The following is a 24,406-nucleotide window of genomic DNA, read 5'->3' as shown; positions in this document are numbered from 1 at the left end:
CTAGCACAGCTCTCGCACTTTGTTTTATATTACTAATTCAATTTTGCGGCCATAAAAGTACTACATGCCATTTCGTATTTGAGCACATCCTTGCGTTACGAAATTTTAGAAAATTGATTTTTCCGGAAATTTGGGTTGCTTGAAAAAAAGTTTGAACCAACTGGACTAAGTAAGGGGCTTCAAGTCTAAAGGGCGAATGTTGAAATTCCGAGAAAAGTTATTTTGAAAATATTACAAAGAAATAATTTAAGCTGGTATCCAATCAATTACATTTTCGAGCAATATTTAAGCATATCGATATAAATTGCATGAGTCCAAATCAGAAATATACGTTTTCCACATATTTTCTAAAGACCGCTTTTGAAAGATTGTCGACTTTTATTAAGCCCTCGATATGTTTCGTTCAGTTCATGTTTAAGCTAACCCGAGGTCGAGTAAAAATAATGAAAATCTATTTTGTGGAATCGTAGTTTGATGATGATTAGCGTTTATATGACAGCTAGATTAAAAGCACCATCTGACATGCGCATGTAGACCAATGATTTTCAAACTTTATTGTCTTGTGGCTGATTTTTATTGAAAAAAGAAACCTTAGACCCATAGATATTTCGAGTATCACAAAATTATCAATGAAAATGTCGATGAAACTAATTCTTTATGTCTATTTATCAGTTTATCAAGTTGAACTTCCAAACCTTGGTTCAACCTCGATCGTAAATCTCTTCTCTTTTCAATTTGTAATTGATGACGTTTTTTTCGGACCTACTGTATACCAATGAAAACTCCAGGCCAATTTCGAAAATCTTCATTGAGACCACACTGAGAAACACTGATGTATGTCGAATACCATACCGGCACCCAATAATATTTTTGTCTGATATTATCTTCTCATAATCTGTGCAATTTATTATCAAAATATACGTGTGCAATAATTATCCAATAAAACGTCTGCTGATAGTTTGTGGGCGGGGTTTTTGGAAGCAAAATCGACAGAAAGTTGAAATTAATTAGGATTATAGCAGGTGGTAGAACTTTTACGACCGTGTCGAAATCTGTCTATTTCTGCTGTAAGTTATGGCTGGAAATATATTATTTCAGACTTCTGAATTTTGCAAAACTAAAATTTTGAATTGGCCTAATTGTCTTTATCAAACCTTACTTTCATTCATAGAATCGCTCTAATCAAGATACCGCATTTATTTCAATATATGAGTTTTTCGGATCTTTTGCACAAAGTCCCCGTAATTTATGTCATATCATAAAAAATTAACGAAATATTAAGTTATCCAAGGTATACAAGCGCGCATTTGCATCTATCTCATTTGCTGAGTTCTAGTTGTTTCCCCCGTAATATACTATTCTTAACAGGAAATGGCGCCACGCAGATTTTCGTCGATCAAATCGGGACACCTTGAGCTCGGCAAATGCATGGAATTGCCATAACTATATGTAAGTTTCCCGAATCTTTTGTACAAACCCTTGCCACTGATGCAAAAATATGAGATTTGAGGAAAATACGCCCGCCATGTTTTATAATAACAAACTATCCAGTTAGAGCAGGGAATGATTTAAAAATTTGAATTCTCAGGGGAATTTGCATCAAAATCCTTAAGCCTAACACTGATTACAATTACTCTCTTAATTAGAGCGTTGGCGAGGATGTTTTTCTGGTGGGGCCTTTGTATAGAAGATCCAGTTTTCCTCTTGTTTGAAAAAAATTTAAACAGACAACTAACAAATTCTGCACGAAAACGTTTATTTCAAGAAGTTAATTATAAAAGTCTGTTTATAAATCACACCAAGGTATACATAAAAGATTGCAATAACAGGACCCCGGTAAGCCATGGAAACGCGAGGGGCACTCTGATTATTAAAGCATTTCTGATAGGCGAAATTTATTCGCTCTTTTGGCTCCGTAAAAAACATGCGAGCGGCCATTGACGATGTGGGTGGAAGAAACGCATCTTTTTCTGCAATTCCACCACCTCATGCACGTTACAAGAAAGTAGGTAGGGTATGATGATAATAATATTAAAGATTCAAACCTAGGCGCTAGTTCTAAGAAGCTCGCGTATGGAGCGGAATTTGTGGAACCTTCTTCTCTCCCTCCATCCGTCGTAAAATGACAGGACCGTGTGAAGATGGGCGATTACTTATAGAGATAACACATACAAAATACGAAAGATTGCAAAAGAACAGACACGGATATACAAGCTTAAGTGCGAATGAACACATTGAAATAAAACATGGTAGTGATGCCGGTCCTGTTGAAGGACAACGGTGAAGGAATTACAGAACTACGTGCAAAAAGGGTTAATAACGATGTCGTGAAAATTGACTGCCAGTTGGTTAAGAAATTATGAAATCAGCACAATAAAAATTGTCAAACAAAAGAAATGCTGCATTTTCACTGACGAGAGGACACATCCAACATGCAGTCTGTCCTGTAGGTAGTCAATGGACTTACAGAATTAGGTGCAAACTTAGTAAAATTGTTAATAACGATAGCGTGAAGATTTTAGATTTTCAGCACAATTAATATTGTCGAACAAATAGATAGAAATGCTGCAATCTTACTGATAAGAGCAAAAATTCAACATGCATTCTGTCCTGTCAACACTTATGGTCTTACAGAACTCGGTGCAAAATTTAAAAACACTAAAACAAATACAGATGGTGTGAAAATTGATTAAATTTGTTAAAAATTTCGAATTTAGAACAAATCAAAATAGCCGAATCTAATAAACAGAAGGTGCGTCAATTTCGTTGCGGGGGGAGATTAGCTATGTGTTGGTATTGATAGCTCTTGGTAAGTGAAGGCACAGCCTCTGTCAATCAAACCATATAAAGCTGACGTTTTAAATGTATATACAAACACAAGTTACCATGACAATAAATAGCATTGTATATATTTTTTTATGTAGGAACATTCTAAATAATGGTATAACCCATATATTACTCACTACAAATAGGTCTATGCGCCTGTTTTGAAAAATACTCGTCAACTATATTGTGGCCAGGGTTATTCGTAACAAGTATATATCAAGTTTTGCCAAATTTTCAAATATCTCCAAGCATCGTCCTGATGATATGTGTTTGCTTAAAAAATAGCTGGGTACTCCCGCCGTAGTATGTGTATACCAGGTTAGAGTTAGGGCATATTATGATTCTGATTTTCCTTATTCTAGTTCTATTACGAGTTCGAGACTGTCTGTGTTAGCCAAGTGAATATACCCCCTGTCCATAGGTTTCAGTCAGTTTACACAACTTGATGTAAAGTAGGCGACCAAATTAGTTACCTTCATATTGGTACACACACTTCTGGAGCGCCAAAATTAGAAACTTTACTGGAATGTAGATTACAAACTACTTTTTATATAAATTAACCTGGTAAATAGCGTTACCGCCTAAAGGGTGGATATAACTCATAAAGTTCACCTTGTTTTTAAAAAACAAAAAGCGTTTTGTATGAAGTGCAAATAACATTGAACCGACCAGCGGGTGAACTTAGATTGGCTGCAAAGTGCATCTATCATTTCATATCTAGAATAAACTACAATGGTCCTTGGAATGGGTTTGTGGAATCGGAAAAATTTGATCCGGATCCGGTTCTCTAAGTTTAAAACACGACTCCGATCACACCAAACGTGCATTGATTTATAATTGAAGACAGGTCAATTGATAGTGGGTTTCAGATACAAATACTGTATTATAATAAGTGCATGGATTTTCTGACCGAATTTTATCGGCCTTGATCCACATTTTCATCCGACAACTATGTTATATAGGTGATATAAAAGTGAGCTCTGCTCTTAATTTATCTCATTCATGATTAGAAAAACATTACAAAAAATAAGGTTATAGAAATGCAAAAGAAGGAGACCGACCTGCGGAATGTAAAAGTGAATACTACAAAAACAACAAATAAAACAATTATATACATAAACGTGTAAAGTGTGGCGTAAGATTGAATTGATCTGGACTCAGTCAAGGGTGTATCCAGGAAAAAGAGAGAAGGAAGTCCAACCCCCCCCCCCCTCCATTTTTCGAAGCTTGAAACGTTTAGGCCTCGCTGACTATTACGGTCTGACTTAGCAATTATTAATTATAACGTGGTGGCTGCTCCTATGGCTCCCTCTGGATGAGATATCGTACCTGCCTCGTGCAATTCTTTCCAGCTGAAGGGTCAATTCTCAGTTAAAAAACGGTTCTTTCAAATCGGAAATAACGCCAAACCTCACACAATTGATATTTACAAAAACGATAACACTAAAGAAAATAAAACTAGTAAACGGCCGACCTGCGGAAATGTAAAGTGGATTCAAACTAGATCTGATTCATCTTATTTAAGTGAATCGAAATTTAGATTCAGTGTATTGTGTTCCCCTCAAGCGGGAATTCGAATCTAAAATATTCGAATCTGCGATGAAAGTATTCTTTTTTTATGAACGTAGAATCTGCGATAAAAGTATACTTTTTTTATGAACGTAGAATCTGCGATAAAAGTATACTTTTTTTATGAACGTAGAATCTGCGATGAAAGTATACTTTTTTTATAAACGTAGAAAGAGTAAATATAAAAGATGAAAAAATCAGTCCGGCTGAAATTTAATTTACAGGGGATGCGCAGGCACTAGGTGGCGCGGATAAGGCATGCTTGGAATTTGAAAGGTGCCCCCCAACAATAGATTTTTCTATGACGTCACAGTTGTGATAGGAAGAAGCAATTAAAAAACTAAAACGTTTTCTGTTCAAAATTTCCAAAAGTTTGACGCGATTTGGTGATTTCGGATTGTTGGTGGCGTCAGCGGCAGTCTGTGATGTCATTTCTAATGACGACATACTAGATGATTTTTTCAAGTTTGAGTTTTTTACTTTATTATTGTTATAATCATCTGTATGGGTTGTAATGACATTTGTTTGCATAGTCTCAGCACTCTCCATCTGAGGACTAACACCTGTGACGTCAATAGTGACGTCAGAATCATCAGTGTCTTCTCCTGTTGGGGTTGAGATCAACTCAACTTTTTGTGTTTCCATTGGGACATGGTCGCTCTCTGTCGATGATTGGGTTGGGAGTTTATTTGAACATGAAATGATGTAATCATCATGTGACGTCATAGGATCTCGTGACATCAAATCAACAGATTCCATTGATGCGTGGAGTTTTTGCATTCGTTTGATTCTCCATTTTGCTGGCATTACATGACTTGGGCTGGAAGGTACCGAAGAGCTGGAATAACTACGTTCGCTGGATTTTACGTCATTGATGATGTACCCGCGGAAAGCTGGGGACAATGTAGGCGATGCGGTGCCGTTTTTAAAACGACCAAGCTTTGGGAATGACCGACCTGATAACATACGTTCTGGTGACGTCACATATTGCGCCATATCGAAAGATTTTGGACTTGAAGACCATGTCTGACTGACGTCATATTCGTCCCCGCAAGACACAGTCAATACGTCATCAGTTTCCTCCTCAGAACCCAAATTAGCTCTTTGGCGCTTCCGTGGACTAGGTGGGGGGATTCCCCAAGCAGGAATACCCCCAGTGGAATATCGAGGACTGAGATGAGTCGCGGAGAGTGAAGAGGCGATGAGATGAGTAGGTGAGAGATGCTGGGCGCGGGATGGAATCGGAACTTCGAGCATAGACGGAGTGATGTTGGGGCCTGTAAAATATAAACAATATACGATATAGAGCTGTATTCTTCTATCTACATCCGTGGTTCCCAATCTGGAGCCGCGAACTACCAAAAGGGCCACAGAGAAGTTGATGGGGGACTACAATGCTAGGCACAGAACTGATTTTCTTCCTAGTTCCCCGTCCTTCTTAGTTTCATTGCGTGACAAGGTTATTTCACAGGATGTTTTCACCTTATTGAGCATGAATTCTTTGAACATATTGGGATTCGGAATCTACTAATCATATTAGCACTATAAATGCCACTGGAACAATAAACAGAGCGCCATGAAAGCATCCGGAAAGGGGTCCATGAGACATAAAAGGTTTGGAATCACTGGTAAACGGCTTAATTTAAGCAGCTCGAATTGGCAAAAAATAGCAATTTTACAAGTCCGGGCTCTTCTGTACAATATTTTTTTTATCAATGATTCTATTAAAGAGGATTGAATTACAAACATCGGCAAATAAGTCGGTTATGATAAATAGGTCTGCACTCGACATTTTATACATATAAAAATAAATTAACAGCCACTTCGACTCATACATACCAGTTTTCTTTCCTTTGCTGCTCAAATCAAGGGGTTCCATCTGCTGGGCTTGTCTTTGTGTTTCTTGAACTCTTTCTAACGATGAACCTGGGATAAGAATTCATAAAATGTCACAAAGTCGGAAAATAAAATGGCCTTTTTGCGCGGAAAGATTTCGTTTATTATGCTTTGGTCTTTGTTGTTGGACGGTTCCAAAGTTCCAAAGTGAGAAGCTGTGTTAGGCTGACTCAACACGTGAAAGTTTTTCCGTAATTTACTTGACGAAAATGATTCACATGAGGCAGTATAGCCATTCAAAAACCGCGGATTCAAAGCCTTGTTTAAAAAAACGTTTGAAAACCTTAATAAAAAGACCTTATTATGGTAGCTGAACCCCGATAATTCCAACAACCCCAATAAAAAGCATAAATTAATCAGTTGTTGTTTGAGCAGAGCAATATGCGTGGGAAACACTCGTATAAAAATAAATTATTTACGTTCGGGAGTGATTGGAGGCTTTTTATGTATCCGAATATTTTCTGAATCCGACGTAGCCCTTCGTCTTGATGAGAAAAGATCACGGATTCGTTTGGAATGGGCTCGCAAGTCGATATAGCCTGGCTTAATGTGATGAGCTGTTAAAAAAACAAATAATTTAGTTCGAAAATCAAGCAAAATTGATTAGCAAGGTTATTTCTAAGTGTTTTGATAAAATCTATACTGCATCCTAGTGTTAGGGATGCTTCAGTTCTTGACTCGTCTTAAGTTGAACTCGATTCAATTTTATCATCGACTCGAGTCAATTTTATCAGCGACTCGATTCAATTTTATCAACGACTCGAGTCAATTTTATCAACTACTTGAGACAATTTTTATCAGCGACTCCGAGTTAATTTCTTTCAGCGACTCGAGGTATACAAATGAAATGACTAACAACTTTAATATCAATGGTTGTAAAGTGCTTGTCTGAGGAAGTCTGATTTTGGTCAGACGAACCGTCACTAAATATCGTTTAGTATTTAAAGATCAAAAATTGGTAAAGGGAGGAATTTATCGAAAAATATTGGGATCTACTGTTTCAATATGCAACAAGCACCATATTACACTGCTTGCTAATATTTTGACTGCAACGCCGTTCTGCCTACGCCAAAAAGTCCTGGCGAAAGATCAAAAGAGTTGGTAAATAGACACCGGAAGTTGTTTGAGTGCCAATCTGTTGACAACAATTTCCGGGAAATCTAATTATAGTTAACGGAAGTATTTCGTGAGTTGTAAACAAGCTAGAATATCCTGTTAGAATATCATTATTTATCATTCATTTTAAGTCAAAATGCAAGGTTTTTATGGTAAACCCCATACAGTGTATAATGAATAATTCGTGTGGGGGTTTAAAATCAAGATCGCCAGTCTGTCCAAAGCAAATGGAACACATACAGGTGGCAAGTAATATATGCAAGGAACACGTGGAGGATTCTGTTCTCTAATGATATGTCAGAGCATACTGGTTGATATGAGAGGGAAACAGCTCATCGAAAGTGATTCACAACGTATAACTTTTAAAAATAATTTTTGTAAGCGCTATCGAACCGACAAAGTTTGGTCCCCCCAAAACAGAAGTGTAATGCGTGGTTGCTGGGGCTTGTTTGAGGGGCAACGTGAGTGTAACGGCCAAAGTCAGGGGTGTGCAATCTGCGGCCGCAAGCCAAATGCGGCCCACACAGAAAAATTGTGCGGCTCGCGGAGAAGTGCCAATTTTGAATGGTAAGCGGCACGCGAAACGAATTTTGATTTAGTTTATTAACCGGGTAGGTGCGAGTAATTCTAATCCCTTCGCGTTGCCAAGCCAATTTATTATTTATGCCTATGGCATTACAATGTATCAACGGCTAGCTTGTGCGAAGCAAACAACGCATGTCATAAGATCAACAACCAAAACTCTTACCCACTAGGTTCCACTCAGTTATTTGTATCATGTCCTCCTGTATTAACGGTTGCACACCCCTGGCCTGACTAGTTAAAGCGTTAAACTTAGCTATCATGTCATTGCAGGTTAAAATCTTGAGTTCCAAGCTTATTCCCACCACTTCACACTCAGGGTGTAATAAATTGGCGCTACTTACATTGGCGCATCCCCGCGCTCGGAATCCGCGTGCCACCGCACCTCTTATCACCCCGCGTTGGTTCGCAGGTTCGAATCGTATATGCGGATAGTTATGTGCAAGATGATTGCTGGATTCCTCGCCGCCGTACGGTGGTTCAGGAGTTTCTCCGCCACAAGTCCATGCATCTGAAAAACCAATATCTGGCTAACTAATCTTATACCCGACATGAACTGGTAACCAGACGAGAGGCCGTGGTTCGCCATGTGATTGAGCCGCCTTATCGGCTTCTCCCTCCCCTATCCTATCCTACAACAGTGGCTCTTTGTTCCTAGTCTTGTTCAAAGCGAAAGTCGTATAAATACATCGTATAAAAACCTCAGCTTAGAAAAACATTGAAATGAATCGACTCACATTTTTTTTCTTTTGCTATTTCAAACGCCAGTTCCTCGGCCGATGGTTTACGTAGCTCCATCATCTTTGTATGAGTTGGTGTGAGATGTGGGTTTGAATCCCGGACAGATCGGGGGATCTCGTAATAAGGATGGGATGATGCAACACTTCGGCGTCTGTTCGTTTCTTCATTGTATGGGGTTGGCGATCCCTGAAGTCCAAGACTTCTATTCCTGGGTTGAGCTAGAATAATAACTGTATAGGTAAGATTTTCATGTTTATCCCGAGGAGGAGAAAAACCGATAAAACGGCTCAATCATATTGCAAACTACGGCCTTTTGTCCGATATCCAGACCAATTCGGGTATGTGAAAGACAGCTTAATAAGCATTTCGCGAACAATTGCCGACCGTCCGGTTACCAGTCCATGTCGGGTATGGGATTAGTTAGCAAGTTATTCGTTTCTAGATGCGTGGACTTGATGGTGAGGAAACTGTCACTGACCACAGTTACGAGAACCAGCCCACGACGAGGAGGAGTTCAGCAATCTTCCTAGCATTTATTTTTCCACCATGGAGTTCAAGCATGCAAACCCATACAGAGCAATCAATTTAATAGGTATTGAAAAGTGCTGAGGGAATGCTCCCATAGTATGAGTGTCTTGCTGCACACTGACACAAATATAAATCTCTAAATTTCACGGGTTTCTGCAGAAAAGGGTCTGGTTACGTCATTGTTCGCTTACTGCTAATCGGATATGGTTACGGAAATGAATGAGCTCGGGGAAACATCAACCAGTATTGCTAGTACGGGATCTTGTTCAGATTGAAATGCATCGAAAAGTGTTGTAAACGCGACCTACCTGTTAAAGGATGCCGTATGTAGCCATTGACTTGAGAAGAAGATTGCCGTTCGTTGTTGTAGGCCTGTAAACATGCAAACGTGTTATAAAAATACAGAAAGAGGGATAAAGTTTCGTTTTTAACAAACCTTGATGAAGTAATGAACTTGAGCTGACTGTTTAAAAGCTCACTAACAAACAATGCACTGTCATGAGAATATATAGCTACAATAGCACTCCATTGGTTGGTGGTGATTTTGCTGAAAGATGACTCGCATTCACTTTGAGAGAGTGCGCGTGGAAAGAAGGTTGCGCGTAGAGCCTCATTCGGAGCGAATATGTGAAAATTTCCAACAAAATACCTTGATTTCCTCTGTTTTGAACGAGAACATGTGATCAGGTGATGGAGCTTGTCGACGAAATGAATGAGTTGGCGTTCCAGGAAGCGAACCTGAGGTAAAAAAGGGTTACGTAAGTTATGTGGAGTTGCTCGCAGCTGCTAAAAACCATGGTGATCTAAAGCAAGAGCACTCAAACTTTTGGTATTTTAGAGCCCCTGAAGAGGTTTACTATTTAAAAAGCCCCACAATAAATTTATAAAAAATATCTATTGGAGATCATGTCATATTTGAATTACCGTCTTGTTGCCACATTTTTACACTACCGTTGTCAAATTTCACCAATGCCGGTATATTGCTCCTTTGGACAGTTACAAAAATAGCCAAGTGAGTATTTTAGTAACTAACGGAATATCTCGCGGAGGTTTCTCTCCGGGAGCCCCGGAGCATTTTGAGAACCTATGATCTAAAGGTGAAAGAGTTGGGCCAACCATTCTTGTTCAAAATCTAAAATTTCGGGGTCAAACCCCGTGTGACCCACCAACACATACCAGCGTACCAAAAGTTCGCGTTCGGGGAGCGGAATAAAGAAGATTGCTTAGGTCATAGGTTCTCAAATTGCACAGTACGAATCCCCATAACTATCAAAATGCCGACTTAGCTAATTATGTAACTGTTTTGTAACTGTTCAAAGAATCAGTAACGGCATAAAATTTGACAACGGCAGCGTCGAAATGTGGCAATTCGAAAATACATGACATTATCACTATTGCTAATGCCATATTTCAATTACCGCTTTGTTGTCGCATTTCAATACTACTTTGTTACAGCGTTAATATATTGTTTTTATTTTTAAAAATTTATGATGGGGATCCGTGAATAATAGTCAACCTTTTGACCGACTCCATAACACCAAATTTTCAGAACCCCTGGCTTAGATTATGATATTTCTTTTATTTAGTTGGCAATGACCCCACAAATCGTTTTGTAAAATTGTGTCCACGTTGTTAAATGAACTTTTCATCTATTCTTTAAATCGACTAATTTTTGTCACATATACTTTATTCAGAAAAATCTAAGCGAAAACCAAGTGGCTACCAAGGCTCAATTTTTTTTAAACGAAATGCAGCACAACCATCTCTAAATATATTCAGGCGTGTGTAGGACGAGCGCAAAAGCATTAGGAACAAAACCTACCATGAAAAGCTGTCTTTTTGTGTTCATATTGATCTCGTGACGTCACTGGGCGTACTTCTTGGAATGGAGATAGATGATGATGTAATAATGAGTTCTTTGGGGGGTCGAAAACATTTCGCGGGATTTTAGTTCGAGACAATTCGATCATCGGCCCCTGAGTGGTGCTATAGATTACTGGGCGTTCCAGACGTGGGGAGTAGATTGAGTGCCGAGGTTCGATTTTAACTCTAGGGGGTCTAGTTGAAATCGGGTCGTTTAATGACAGTTGTTTCACGCTCTGTGCCGCGTGGTGTGTGGGTGTTAATGAGTGGCGCGCATGTCCCTTTGGAGAATTTGGGAGTCTTTCTCCACCAATCACGTTATTCAAAGATAAATCACGTGATCTTATGGGATCAAAGTCATTGTAATGTAGTAAAGAAGGAATTGTTCTGCCATAATACAGATTCAACAATTCTCTTTGTGACGTTGTGGACGCTGACAATGTTCGCTGTTTGTTTGTTTCGTTGCCATGGCGACGTAAAATTTCGTCGTTTCGATGCACAGGACTCAATATCACGTCACTTGTGTGACGTATGTGGGATGTTCGGATGGGGGAATCTTCAGGCTTTACGGTGATGTCATCTGGTGATGTTATTACGACGTCATCATCGTTATCAAGTGATTTTTCTTAAAATAATAAAAATTTAGTTAAAGGCATATGCTGGTAAAAGGCCTGGAAAACAAAATCTCGTCAAAAATCGTTGCAAAATTGGGTTTGAATCCTACGATCACCTACGTCATACATCACCCAAGGCCGGACCGGAAAGATTCTGGTTTTTTCTAAGTAAAGTAGCTCCTTACCCAACATTGGCTTTATGTACAAAGTCTGGGTGGAATTAAAAGTTGTATGAAGGCGTCGAAAATGTTAGGAAATTTTAGAAAATCAACACAACTGGAAGGGGTTCGCTAATCTCACGCCCTTTAAAGAACGGGTTCGCTGATATCACGGATATCGAAGAACGTGTGCGAACTCCCTCAATAACACCACTGGCCATCATGTGTATTGAAAATCTGGCTTGTTGTTCTAATCCAGCTCACCTTTTTCTGCCTCTAAAGCCGATTCTTGTTTATTCCTGATCAGCAATTCCAATACTGCAATGTTGAATTGGTAAGTATATCTCTTCCCTTTGGATTTATACAGGATACGTTTATCGTAGTAGTAACTGAGTGGAATACAAGGAAACGAGTGAATAACGATGGATATATTAGCATTTTTTGCCAATTGTCACCTTTCTTGACAGTATGTTCCTAAGTTTTTCATTTTAGGAGGGAGGTGTTTCGAGATTTAGGAGGTGGTAAATATTTTGCTATTAGCAATAAAAGCATTTGTAACTTATCAAAATGTGTTACATATTCTCCAGACCATCATGCACCGATAAATATGCCGATTTCTGGATATTTAAATACGATTAAACTTAAATAGAATTAAACTTAAACACGTCAAAAATAGGGGAGGGTGTAATTTTAAGGGGGTGCAGGGAAATCACTGGATGGTATCAGAGCTAGATTTATCAGGCGGGGTAGGACTTTAACAGTATACCAACGTGATGTAGAATCCGGGTTTTAATCAATTTGATTAAATTAAATTACCAATGTGGGGTTCAGCCCTATTCCCATAACCCCAAAGGTCTAATGAATTGGGGGGACAATGCCAAACGAGGATTGTACAAAACCATATCAAAATAGCAAAATCGAAGATTTTGTGGGAAAATTCGCAAGAAAACCTGGGACTAATTCAAATATTTTCAAAGCCGATTCGCGGGTTGGATTGGATCTAATATTTCATTAACAGCTCGAAAGTCGGGCCCCATACGTTTTCTTGATTACCCGAAGTCGGGAGGGACTACAAACCCAAGCAATACTACAGTGGTTCCCAATCTATTGTGGCCCGTGCCCGCCTTCCGGAGGCTTTTAGCACCCATGCCCCCCTGGCATTACAGTAGTATTTATAGTATAGTGTTATTTCTATTTGTAGATTCTGAATCCCAGGAGGTTTGAATAATTCATGCTCAATAATGTGAGAACACCCTGGGAAATAACTTTGTAAAGCAAGGGAACTAAGAAGAACTTGGAGCTTTTTTGTAGAAAGTAAAATCAGTTTTGCGCTAAGCATTGGAGCCCCTCTCAAACTGCTCTGTGAACCCCTTCTGAAAGCCACGGGCCCTCTGTTGTGAACCTCTGAAATATCACTTACCGTAACGCCCGACTCAGTTTTTCGTAATTCATCGCTGGTTTTCGCTTTCGTATTCCCCATAGTCTGGCGACCTCTGACGGTTCCTGAAAAAGATATATTTTTATTAAAATGTTTTTTCTCAGAGAGTTGGGAGTCTAACGCAGGGGTAGGCAAGGTTTTTAGTCCAGGGGCCAATAATTTTGCCAACTAAGACTGGCGGGCCATGTAAGTGTGACATGAAAATTTACATTTTATGGGCAATATTTACAGAAAGATTGAGCTGGACAAGCTTGGTAGCAGAGAGTGATGAGATATAAAAAAAACGTAAAATAAAGCAGTATACTCCCATGTGAAGTACCGGGTCTCTTAGACTAAAAGCTAAAGTAGGCCTAGAATGCTTCTTGCAGCTTCAGGCACCGCAAATTTGAATAGATTCTTCCGCCCAGAAATCCAATCCCCAGAAATGTGGGATTTCAGGAAAACAGCCCGTTACGTTTTTAAATAAAAAATTGTAATTATCCAGTTTGGGTTGGGAATGATTTAAAAATCTGATTCCCACACAATCCGCATCCCTAACCTTTAGCCGAAATCAATAATTACTAGTTGTTTTATTTTGGCGGAGGTTTGTACAAGATCATATATTTGTCAGCTGCGCAGAAAGGCAATTTTTTCAAATGAAAACGAAAACCACCAACAACAAGAATTTAGCAAATCGATCCATATGTTCACTGTTCCGCAATTACAATTAGGTTTGATTGAAAATATTCTAATATTTGGAGGTTTCAACTACGAAGTTGTAAGAATTAAATTCACCTTGATGACAAACTCCCCGTGCTCTCCTTCCCAACTTATGATGTCATAATACTTATCGTTTCGTAACAATTCAAGGATGAAATGCCACAGTTGGATTTGTCGGTTCCCGCCCAGCAACTCTCTGAGACACTCTTGTGGCAGCTCCGAATTTGCTGAATCTGGTGAAATAAATAAAAAATTATCAATTTCATGTGGCCACAGTTTATATTGCATAGTAGGTAGTCTTTTAAAGATCGTGTAACTCTTTAATATGGCCCGGCAGAACTTGACAGAAATAGTTCAACACTTTAGGTTTTTACCTTTTTGCGTCCCAGATACCGCCAATTGTTACGTCATTATCACAGTTTAAGCGAGGTATATTCGTAACAATTCAATTGATCATATCTTAAATATACGTCGGTGTCGGTCCCTTGTGGGCGCCCCCTCTCCCGGCCCGCGAATATCATTCCGCTTCTAATTTTGGTAACCGGTCAATCAACTTTAAAAACCACTGGTCTACCCTATTCATCACGCCCTAAGTCAGTGTTCCCCAACTTTTTTTTAATTCCTTTTTTGCGTATTTTTGAACTCTCTATTCCTGCCTCCCCATGAATAAAACAACTTGATTTGTTCAATCTTTGATAAATCGATCATAGTGTTATGCGCAAGTTGCACTCTGGCTTTCGTATAGTATGGGTAGTTTGATATATACGTGTTTTTGAATAGGTATCATTGTTTTAATAAAAACCAAATAATAGTAATACGACAGCAAATACGAAGCAAAAATTTCCACCCAAAACGACAAAATTACTCCCCGGTAGGGAAACGTTGCCTTATGGCTAAGCGATGGTGCTTATACCTGATACCTTTATTCCATCAACAGATACAGACCCAACGCTACTAATTAATGATGACACTGAATGAGTGGTGGGCAATGTTTTTGAACCAAGGGCCAAAAATTTTCGACAACCTATACTGGCGGGCCATGTAAGTGTGAATGAAAAGTTACATTTTATGAACAATATTTAAAGTGTTGAAGCAAAAATGGAAAACAATGAGGCTTGTACCAAAACTAAATTTAATCTCAACAAATTCCTTCAGCGCCGACATCTCGTAAGACGTGGCTTTCAATTTATGAACTTATTTTTCACGTCAAGAATCGGATTATGAGTTCATATTGCCGATAGTATACTTTGAACACTTGTGTAGAAAACTTATTTGTCTAGTGATTTATGAGTCATAATAATCAATGTCTTTCCGCTTTATGATGCAAAGTCACGCATTGTTCTGTCATAGTAATAGACAAATGACTTCCGCATGGTAATTTATAGCTCTTTTCCAACATTGCAATGAAAATATATTAAATTACAATATATTGAAGCACGATTTACGTCAGAGGGTTAATGATATTGGCACAGATGGCGCCTGTTTGGCAATCTTCGCAGAAGAAAAGTTTGCAGCGTCGCTTATACATGGCCCAGAGTAAAACCACGCAAAATATTACTCGATTAAAGCTAGGACAATGCTTGGGCAAACATAAAATCTCATATTTTTATGATCAGGTAGCCCATGCGGTTATTTTTACACGCAATGTTGTTCATGATAACGTTGGCAGTTCTCGGTGTAATTAATCTGTTGAAATTTGCATATACTATTCAGATTGGGGTTCATTTTACGGACAATGGATTTTGAGTTCGGAAGAAAAATTAAAATACTTGATAGGGCTGATAAAGCCCGACTTATTCTATAAGCCTAATTCGGAATTAGGGTTAGTTTGCCACTATATAATATTTTTATACAATGCAACTTTTTCATGGGTGACCAATTTTACTCAAAATAATGAAAGCTTATAAAGTTGATTTACTGAGGTCATACCAGGGGAACAAATTTTATTCCGAAAAGGGATTTGAATAACAACGCGGCCAAATTCGGAATACAACGCCATAACGAGTTTAAAGATACCAGTTGACGTGGAACTTGAATGTCTAAAAGTATATATTGTCAGGGGAACAGCTCGGTGTGGGGGATTCCCAAACATACTTAGAATAAAATTACTTCGCAGCACTGTCAATATCATGAATATATGAAACAAGACCGAATTACCTGTCACATGTTGCTTCCCCCTCATTCTGCGATGCCACAAACTACTTTGCATCGTTTCAAGAGACGATGGGTGGAATAACATTGCTTTAATACACTTTTACAAATACTTCGAGTTAAACTTGAAATATCTTTTTAAAGCCTATTGATAGATAAAATATACTTGTAATATACTTGTATGTAAGTATGTTTCCATAACTACTCTATACCTACTTACTCTACGTTAAGCCGTGCCACAGGAAAATTATTTTTCATGTACACAACGAATTGAAAATTCCACAATGCAAGATTTTATTTATCAAACATTTCAGTGGGGCACTTGAAGTTTCGAGTTTTTGCATTTTTGTTAACTTCAGCTAAACAGTAGCTATCTAATTGACAAAAAACATTAGCGACAACCAGAGCGCCATTGTATTTCATATCACAAGACTTGCTAGTTTTGGTGTACATTGGATTGTAGACAAGTACCTAATCTTACTCCAAAACATATACCTGAAGCATATTTTCTCAAATTATTCTGCACCAAAATTTTGACTCGGTGAAATTAACAAAATTTCATTTGAGAAATAAGAAATTTTATCTAAAACACATTTTTTTCTTATTATCTGAGTTTTGGTCGAAGCAGAATAATGATACTCATATGATTCAAATCTCGAATACGATATATTTCAGAAGTAAATAAGGATCATCTTCAGTAAAATTACTAACATGCCCATGGGTGTTGTAATGCGGGCCGCCCCCACCTTTTGAAATGTAAAAAATGCATTTTTCTTTCTCATACATAACCATTTTTCGTAGGTTGAAACGATTTTTTACCCTCAAAACTCCGGCGCCCAGCCGTACCGGGTCTGCTTGGCAATCAGAAATTTTAGAATATTAATAAGTGAAGAAATTCAAGTCCGATCAAGAAAATAAAAGTATACATTTTACTCTTTTACTACAAACTTTTTCTAACTTTCGTGATTTTGAATTAAAACCTTCGAAATAAGAACATTTCCTCTGTATCTATCTACCTCCTGTAGTAACCACAGGTGCACAAACATAGTATCCCGTCAAACCCAACGTCATCTTGACAAACTAATCGATTCAATCTATTCCTGAACTACTACTACATTTCCGCGAACTTAATTCTAAATTCCAACACTCATGCAGGATTTTCCCGACTTCACCAAATTTGGAGAAATTTCAATCTTATTTCGGGTCATATGACGTAAAACTGAAGGTTAGTTTTAAGATTAACAATAATTTTACTTTTTCTTGAAAATATGGATTGCACTATTATACTGTTAAAAAAGTGAGTAAAATTAACTTACATCCGTGATAATTATGATTTTTTTTCTACAGCGATGAATTGAATTAATATAAGTTACGTGGTTCAATGGCCTTTTTGTCACAACAATAAACTTATAAAGCACTGGTTCCCAAACCGTGTCCCGCAGGACTATTACGGTCCGCTGGACGATGTAATATGGCCCGTCGATAGTTTCATTTGCGTTCTACATGCCGCAGATTTTTACCGTACGGTACGTCATTATCACAGTTTAAGCACGTGTATATTCATAACAGGGATGGCCAATACCGAATAGTTCACTATTTCGAATACATTCGAAATTATTATTTTCGAATATGAAATTTCGAATACTTCGAAATTAAAATCCAGTAATAGAATCTAAGTGTATGAAGGAATTTTCATACAATAAACAATGGGAAAACTTCTATTTACAACCTGGCTATATTACCAGGCATTTCATGTTTGCAGATTATTGCGATATATATTTTATATAACATGAGTTGTGTTAATTAACAGAATTAAAATAATACGACAAGGCATTTTAAATAGTGGTATCGGTGATGGATTTGAATGCTTGCGCAACACAAAATCATCCTAGTAAAACGCCCATACTTTTAAATACCAACCATTATCCAAATTATTTGTCAAAAAGCGGGATAAAGTATGAGTTCTTTTTCAGACTTGTGACAATTTTTTCGTGAGTACAAAAGTACGAATCAAAAAGTAATTATATTCGGGAACTTTACCACACATTTTAAGTCCGCAGATCGCCGTTGTATGTTTGTGTAATAATACTTTTATTATTTTATAAATACGAAAACTATTTATAATCGGGTAGTTTACAACACATTCAATGTCCACAGATCACCGTTGTATTTTGTAAATACGAAAATAGGTAGCAAAAAAATAATATCAATCGCGAGTTTGCCTCACAATTTATGTCCACAGAATGCCGTGATATTGTGCCCGAATATAATTAATTTTTGATTCTTATTTTCGTACTCACGAAAAAATTGTCACAAGTCGGAAAAATAATTTATACTTTATTACACATTCAAGTCCACAAATCGCCGTTGTATTTTTGAGTTATAATAATTTTAATATTTTGTAAATACGAATCCGAAATTAATTATAATTGGGCAGTTTACCACACATTTCATGCCCACAAATAACCGTAGTATTTGGTATTAATACTTTCATTATCGATACTTTTGAGTCTGTTTTGACCATCATTATCAAAATTATTTGCAAGAAAGCGGGTGAAAGTATTTTTCTAATAAATCAACTTGTTTCCCAACTTGTGACAATTTATTGGATATCGTAACAATTACGGCTATAAATACCGTATTTCCCGGCTAATAAGTCTACATGGCAAATAGGACGATGTATATTTTTAGCACTCAAAAAAGGGGGTTTTCCATATAGGCCTCCAAGAAGACGGGTAGAAAATTTGTTCCCTGTTGCTCAGTTATGCTAATATGCGCTAATAATAATGTTTAGAACCAGATCACGTTTGTTTAGTAGAATCATACTCACAGAATTAACTATTTTTAACAATAAAGCGGTAATTTTAAGTTAAAAATCACAATCATTTTGAACAATCTATAATTTTATAGGGTCAGAACAGAACCAGATCATGTTTGTTTGGTAGAACCATACTCACGGAATTAACTATTCTCAACAACGAAGCGGTAAATTTAAATTATAAAGCGGCAATCATTTTGGACAACCTATCAACCCGAATGTTGAAATAATTTTGGAATGTGATAAGTTCCACACGGTACGTCCACGGGTTATTTCACAGCTGTGTTTCATGTCCCTGTCATTTTCTGCTGAATCGGCAAACCAAAGGGTCATAAATCACTTACTTTATCTCGGTGGCGGTGGCCGTGTTTTCTTTTTTAAGTAACAATAACCGGCCTACGATTAAATATCATGATTGGCAGACCCATAAGAACCAAATATAAGGTTAACACAAATTATGCTTGAGAAGACTAAGAAGAATGTCGGCAATGTCCACCAACGCAAACGTGCAAATGTGTCGCAACACTATGCGACGTACATTCGCGCTGAATATAAACAATCAAAATGCCGACTCTATTTCATCATCATTAAATTACAATACGCGAGAAAGCGTAAAAAGTCTTTGAAGATTCCGGTAAAACGAAACACCGTGTTTACTGCGAAAAGTGACTACTATTCGTAATTATTCGGAAATGAGCCGAAAAGGTATTCGAATACTTTGATATTCGAATAATTTCGAATATTCGATTCGTTTTGGACAACCCTGATTCATAACAACTCAATTATACCGGTATGTTAATTATACGTATCGGTACCGTATTAGGATTACATACGGGTAGCTCTCTTACGGGCGCATCCTTCTCCCGGCCCTCAAATGTCCGTTCGCTTCTAATTTTGGCCCTGGTCAATCAGTCTTGGGAACCAATGCTATAAAGGGTGGGTGAAAGTAGGGTGGCAGTTATTGTTGTTAATTACTGTTGCCCTGCTCTCGTCCCATCGTCCCTCTATACAGAGTGTTTCAGTCGCTTCTATTGATACTCTTTCTGGGTTTTATTTAATGAATCAGGACCAAATCTACGTTACCACGCAGACGTTAAAAACATACGAATTCCCGATAACGTTCGTTCACATTCTTGAAATAAAATGAACTCCATTCACGGGCCCGATCTGTCAACGGAGAGAAATTTCCATTTTCCGAAATATAACAGTATCAGTCAAAAACCAAACATTGTTAAATATTCCGGATCCGGAGTTATAAAAATCGACTCCGGAACTTAATATGATTTCCACGGAATACTATCAATTATTGCATTACTGGTATATAATAATACGCGGACAAATATCAAATTACTGTAACTGGATATAGTGAGAATATTAAAAATTAAGTCTAGTCACACTCTGAGATTGATTTAAAATGAACTCATTTCATGGGTCTGATCTATCTACCAAGAAAAAGTTCGAGTTTTCCGAGACTAACACCACTGCTCTAAAACCAGACATCGGCAAATATTCGAATTACTAAAACCGGACATGGACGAAATTATAAATATATCAACTCCGGCAACATTTTGTAATTGATATAGAACCGAGGTGGGCAAGGTTTTTGAACCAAGGACCAAAGAATTTTTGCCCACCTAGGGCCATGCGAGTGTGATGTAAAAGGTTGCATTTTCACAGTGATAAAACATCAAAATTTGGTTTTTGTTTGGTTGTGGCCGCATCAGGCGGCCAGATTGAATTACCCAACGGACGGATTTGGCCCGCGGGCCGTAGTTTGCCCATGTCAGAAATAGAAGAAGCTCATTTCATGAGCCTGGAATGTCGAGAAAATGTTTAAAGTTCTTGAGACAAAAGACCACCAACTATAGTCTACAACCAAACGTGGAATGTATAATCAAATATCCGGATCCCTAGAACCGGATCTGCTCTAAATTATAAGAATAGTCTCCGTCCACCTCCCCGATCTATCCTCAGAAAAAAGGTTGAAGTTTACGAAACATAATATCACGGACTACAACCAAACATTAGTAAAATTCCGACTTCTTATAAATCGGATCTGGCCGAAATTATGAAAAAAACATTCACTCCGGCCATCATTTGTGATTAATATAAAATACAATGAAAACTTTACATGACAAATTTGCAATAAAATGTGGGAAAATACCGAAATTTAAAATCCAGGTCGGGTAAAAATAATAAAAATTCGACTCCGGTCACCTCTCGCAAATCATATGATATGAACTTATTTTTTATAATCTGTAAGAAAAATTTGACATTTTGGATCGAAACTAAGATTGCCAAGGGAAGTCGGGCGGAAATTCCCTATCTTGTGATAGTCAATTATGACAGTGATGATGAAAATAGAACACCGTGAATGCCTGTAAATTTCTTGGAAAGATTCGAGTTGCAAAAAAAATTGATTGAACGCTGTATAAAATTTTGTAAATTGAATGATTTTTCCGCATGGTTTTCAAACCTTTTCGTGTTACGGCGCGTTATGAGTCTGATCTATTCGCAGAAAAAAAGTTCGAAGTTTGCGAGACATAACAAGCATGAGCATTTTGGAAAATATCCGGTTTCCTAAAACTGTGTCGAATTCCTAAAAACCGACTCCATTCACTTATTATGTTTGCCATGTAGTACAATTATTACGTTACTGGTCTACAACACAACGATGGATAAAATCCGAAACCGGTTAGAGTGAAAAATATAAAAAATTGACTCCTCCCACTTTTCGAGTTTCATATAATATGAACTTATTCTAGGAGCCGAGTGAAAGCTTGAAGGTTGCGAGACACAACGCCACAGGTCTGTAACCACACGTCGATAGCATTTCCGGATTACTAAAAGCCCGGATAGATCATAAGGAATATAAGTAGATTCCTACCACCTCTTTTGGTTGACTTATCTAACAATTTATCTATAAGCCAACCAAACATTTTGACATTTTGGATCGAAACTAAAATTGGCACGGGAAGTTGAGCGGAAATCCCCCATCTTGTGATATTTAATTATTGACAGCTTAGATGGAAATAGAACACCGTGAATGCCTATGAATTTCTTGGAAAGACTCGAGTTACCGAGTTACATAATGATTGCTTGAACGCTGTATAAAATCTTGTGAATCAAATGGCTTTTCCGCGCGTGATGAGTCAATGGTTTTCAAACCTTTTCGTGAAACGTCGCTGTCCACTGTCATAGAGTATGATTTTTTCGCGGAAAGTTTAAATGGGGGTTGACCAAAAAAGGTGCTCCAGAAGTATGTGTACCAATGTGGAGGTAACTAATTTTGTTCGCCTTCTTTATATTAACTTGTGTAAAGGGACCGAAACCTATGGGCAAGACAATGTTTACTTGGCTAACACAGACAGTCCCTGAAGTCGTAATAGAACTAAAAATAAGAAAATCAGAATAAAAATTATGGATTAACCTTAACCTGGTACACATACAACGGGAGTATCAAAAAAAAATATTGATCACATAGATTTCTTGATCACTTTTACAAAAATAAAGAAAATATATTTAACAATTGAACTTGTTTTTGTATGATTGAACCCAAAAGTTTCAGTAATCTAGGTTCCTAGGATACTTTGCACAAAAGTTATATGTTTTCTCGAGAATATGTTGCCAATGGCCTGGGCTCTGTTTTGAGGGGAGTCACCCTCTATATACTATATATATATTCAATTTATATTTAAGCATAACACTTTAGCTGTAAACTTTGGTCTCGTCTATGGCACACTACTGTGTCGCTGAACACAGTTTGGCAAGGTCTGGACTAGGAATCAGAATATTAAAACTAATTAAGTTGGAGTCGTAGGTTAAATGGCTTGGCCAACTATCTCAATAATTATACTATATACTAGTGATTTCCAAAGCTGATTGACCGCGGGCCCAATTAGAAGCTGAAAGATATTGGCGGGCCAAAAGCGGGAAGCACCCGCGAGGAACCGATACCGGTACGTATAATTGAGTTACCGGATTTTCAAGATACCAAACTGTATTGTTACAAATGTACACGTGCTTAAACTATGACAATAAAGTAACAATTGACAGTATGTAGAACTCAAAAAGAAAATAACACAAAAAGGGTAAACTATTTCACTCAAATTGGGTGTGCTAATTAAATTGTTACGAAAGCCGTAATTGGCCCGACGGTCGCAGTTTGGGAATCACTGCTATATATACACTTACGTATAGCAAAAACTAAAGTTAAAGCCTAAATTTTGAATCCCGGATCTCCAGAAAACGGAAGTACTTTTAATAAATAAAATTTTAGTAGACGTAAAATGAAACAAGACTCTCCGATATATCTGATAGTCAAGAAAAATTCCATCCGGATTCGGATTATTGTTTGATTTCAAAATATTCAAGACATTCAATTATGCAACCTACCGTTCGATGTTGGGCTCCATTCCTCGGTTGGGTCGACGACAGTGGGCGTGATAATATCCATTTTGATGACGTCACGATTCAATGACGTAAATATTTTCCAGAAGCAATCCCATTGAGTTGTGTTACATTTAATCTACACAGGAAAATCTAAATTTCACGAAACGAAATAAATTTATTTTTATGTGTCCACTTCGAATGTGACACTGGCCATCAGGTAGCAGTAAAGCGAGAACACATTTGTGAGGAGTTGAAGGGGAACATTTTCATAAAAAAAAAACGGCTTGAAGTTAGGTCACCTTTTAAATCGTTGAGCGCCTATTTAGAGGATTACATCACTGCTAGGTCCAATTGTTTACATTAAATTTCAAATCTTTGTTTGTAACTATGGCAACAATATAGCCTATGACATCAGGTAGTGACCTTGTACATAGCAACCTGAATCTGGTTGGAGCACACGGTTAACTCTCATATCAGTGTGCACGTAAATACATGACCAATGTGTAATACCATGACCAGGTAGTGACCTTGTACATAGCAACCTGAATCTGGTTGGAGCACACGGTTAACTCTCATATCAGTGTGCTCGTAAATACATGACCAATGTCCTGTATATGCCCAATTAGTTACTTGTTTAGACCAGGGGTTCTCAAACTTTTTGAGGTTCGCACCCTTTTTAGATTTTTCAAGTCTCGAGCCCACCTCAAACATAACTAGCTAACAATAAGCTACAAATAACAGATACTAAGACCAAAGTATATTTTATTCCAAAAACATGTTGAAAATATGTGGATAGAAACACAATCTCCAGAAGACAATACAGAAATGTAAATATTCAAAATAGGGCGGGCAAAATCGAATCTAACAAATATTTTTATTTTTTTTTCCTCCACACTCCCCCGAGAAAAATTGTCTATGACCCTCTTTTGAGCGCGCCCAACCGTTTAAAAATTACAGTTTTAAAGTCTTGTTTTGAGCAAATTTGTAAACTAATCAATAGATTATCAACTGAGCT

The 24,406-nt window shown here is 37.6% G+C and overlaps 2 protein-coding genes across 2 annotated transcripts in view; both read right to left on the bottom strand.

The window, feature by feature from the left end:
• The window catches only part of LOC120326421 (uncharacterized), a 169,384-nt gene that overhangs the window by 64,750 nt on the left and 80,228 nt on the right, over positions 1–24,406 (bottom strand). The gene's annotated exons all lie outside the window — the stretch shown is intronic.
• LOC120327125 (uncharacterized) lies at positions 1,740–23,541 on the bottom strand. The gene is made up of 11 exons (XM_039393526.2): positions 23,395–23,541; positions 14,106–14,263; positions 13,314–13,396; positions 12,158–12,282; positions 11,081–11,746; positions 9,908–9,996; positions 9,567–9,630; positions 8,727–8,948; positions 6,711–6,848; positions 6,235–6,321; positions 1,740–5,672 (listed from the first exon to the last, which is right to left on the bottom strand). Exons 1-11 carry the CDS (start codon positions 23,453–23,455, stop codon positions 4,609–4,611), a joined length of 2,757 nt encoding a protein of 918 aa, XP_039249460.2. The 5' UTR covers positions 23,456–23,541; the 3' UTR covers positions 1,740–4,608.

The sequence above is a fragment of the Styela clava genome, chromosome 4 (assembly GCF_964204865.1).
Source record: "Styela clava chromosome 4, kaStyClav1.hap1.2, whole genome shotgun sequence".
Classification (NCBI taxonomy): domain Eukaryota; kingdom Metazoa; phylum Chordata; class Ascidiacea; order Stolidobranchia; family Styelidae; genus Styela; species Styela clava.
Note: the sequence above shows the minus strand (reverse complement) of the source record. Positions and strands in the feature narration are given on the sequence as shown.

What these genes read in the sequence shown, in the direction of transcription:
- LOC120327125 (XM_039393526.2), bottom strand. Translation starts at nt 23,455, where the DNA reads ATGGATATTATCACGCCCACTGTCGTCGACCCAACCGAGGAATGGAGC. An exon ending in AAACTGAGTCGGGCGTTACG is followed by an intron (nt 12,283 to 13,313) that starts GTAAGTGATATT and finishes TATTCCACTCAG; the next exon opens with TTACTACTACGATAAACGTA. An exon ending in CATACGGCATCCTTTAACAG is followed by an intron (nt 8,949 to 9,566) that starts GTAGGTCGCGTT and finishes TTATTATTCTAG; the next exon opens with CTCAACCCAGGAATAGAAGT.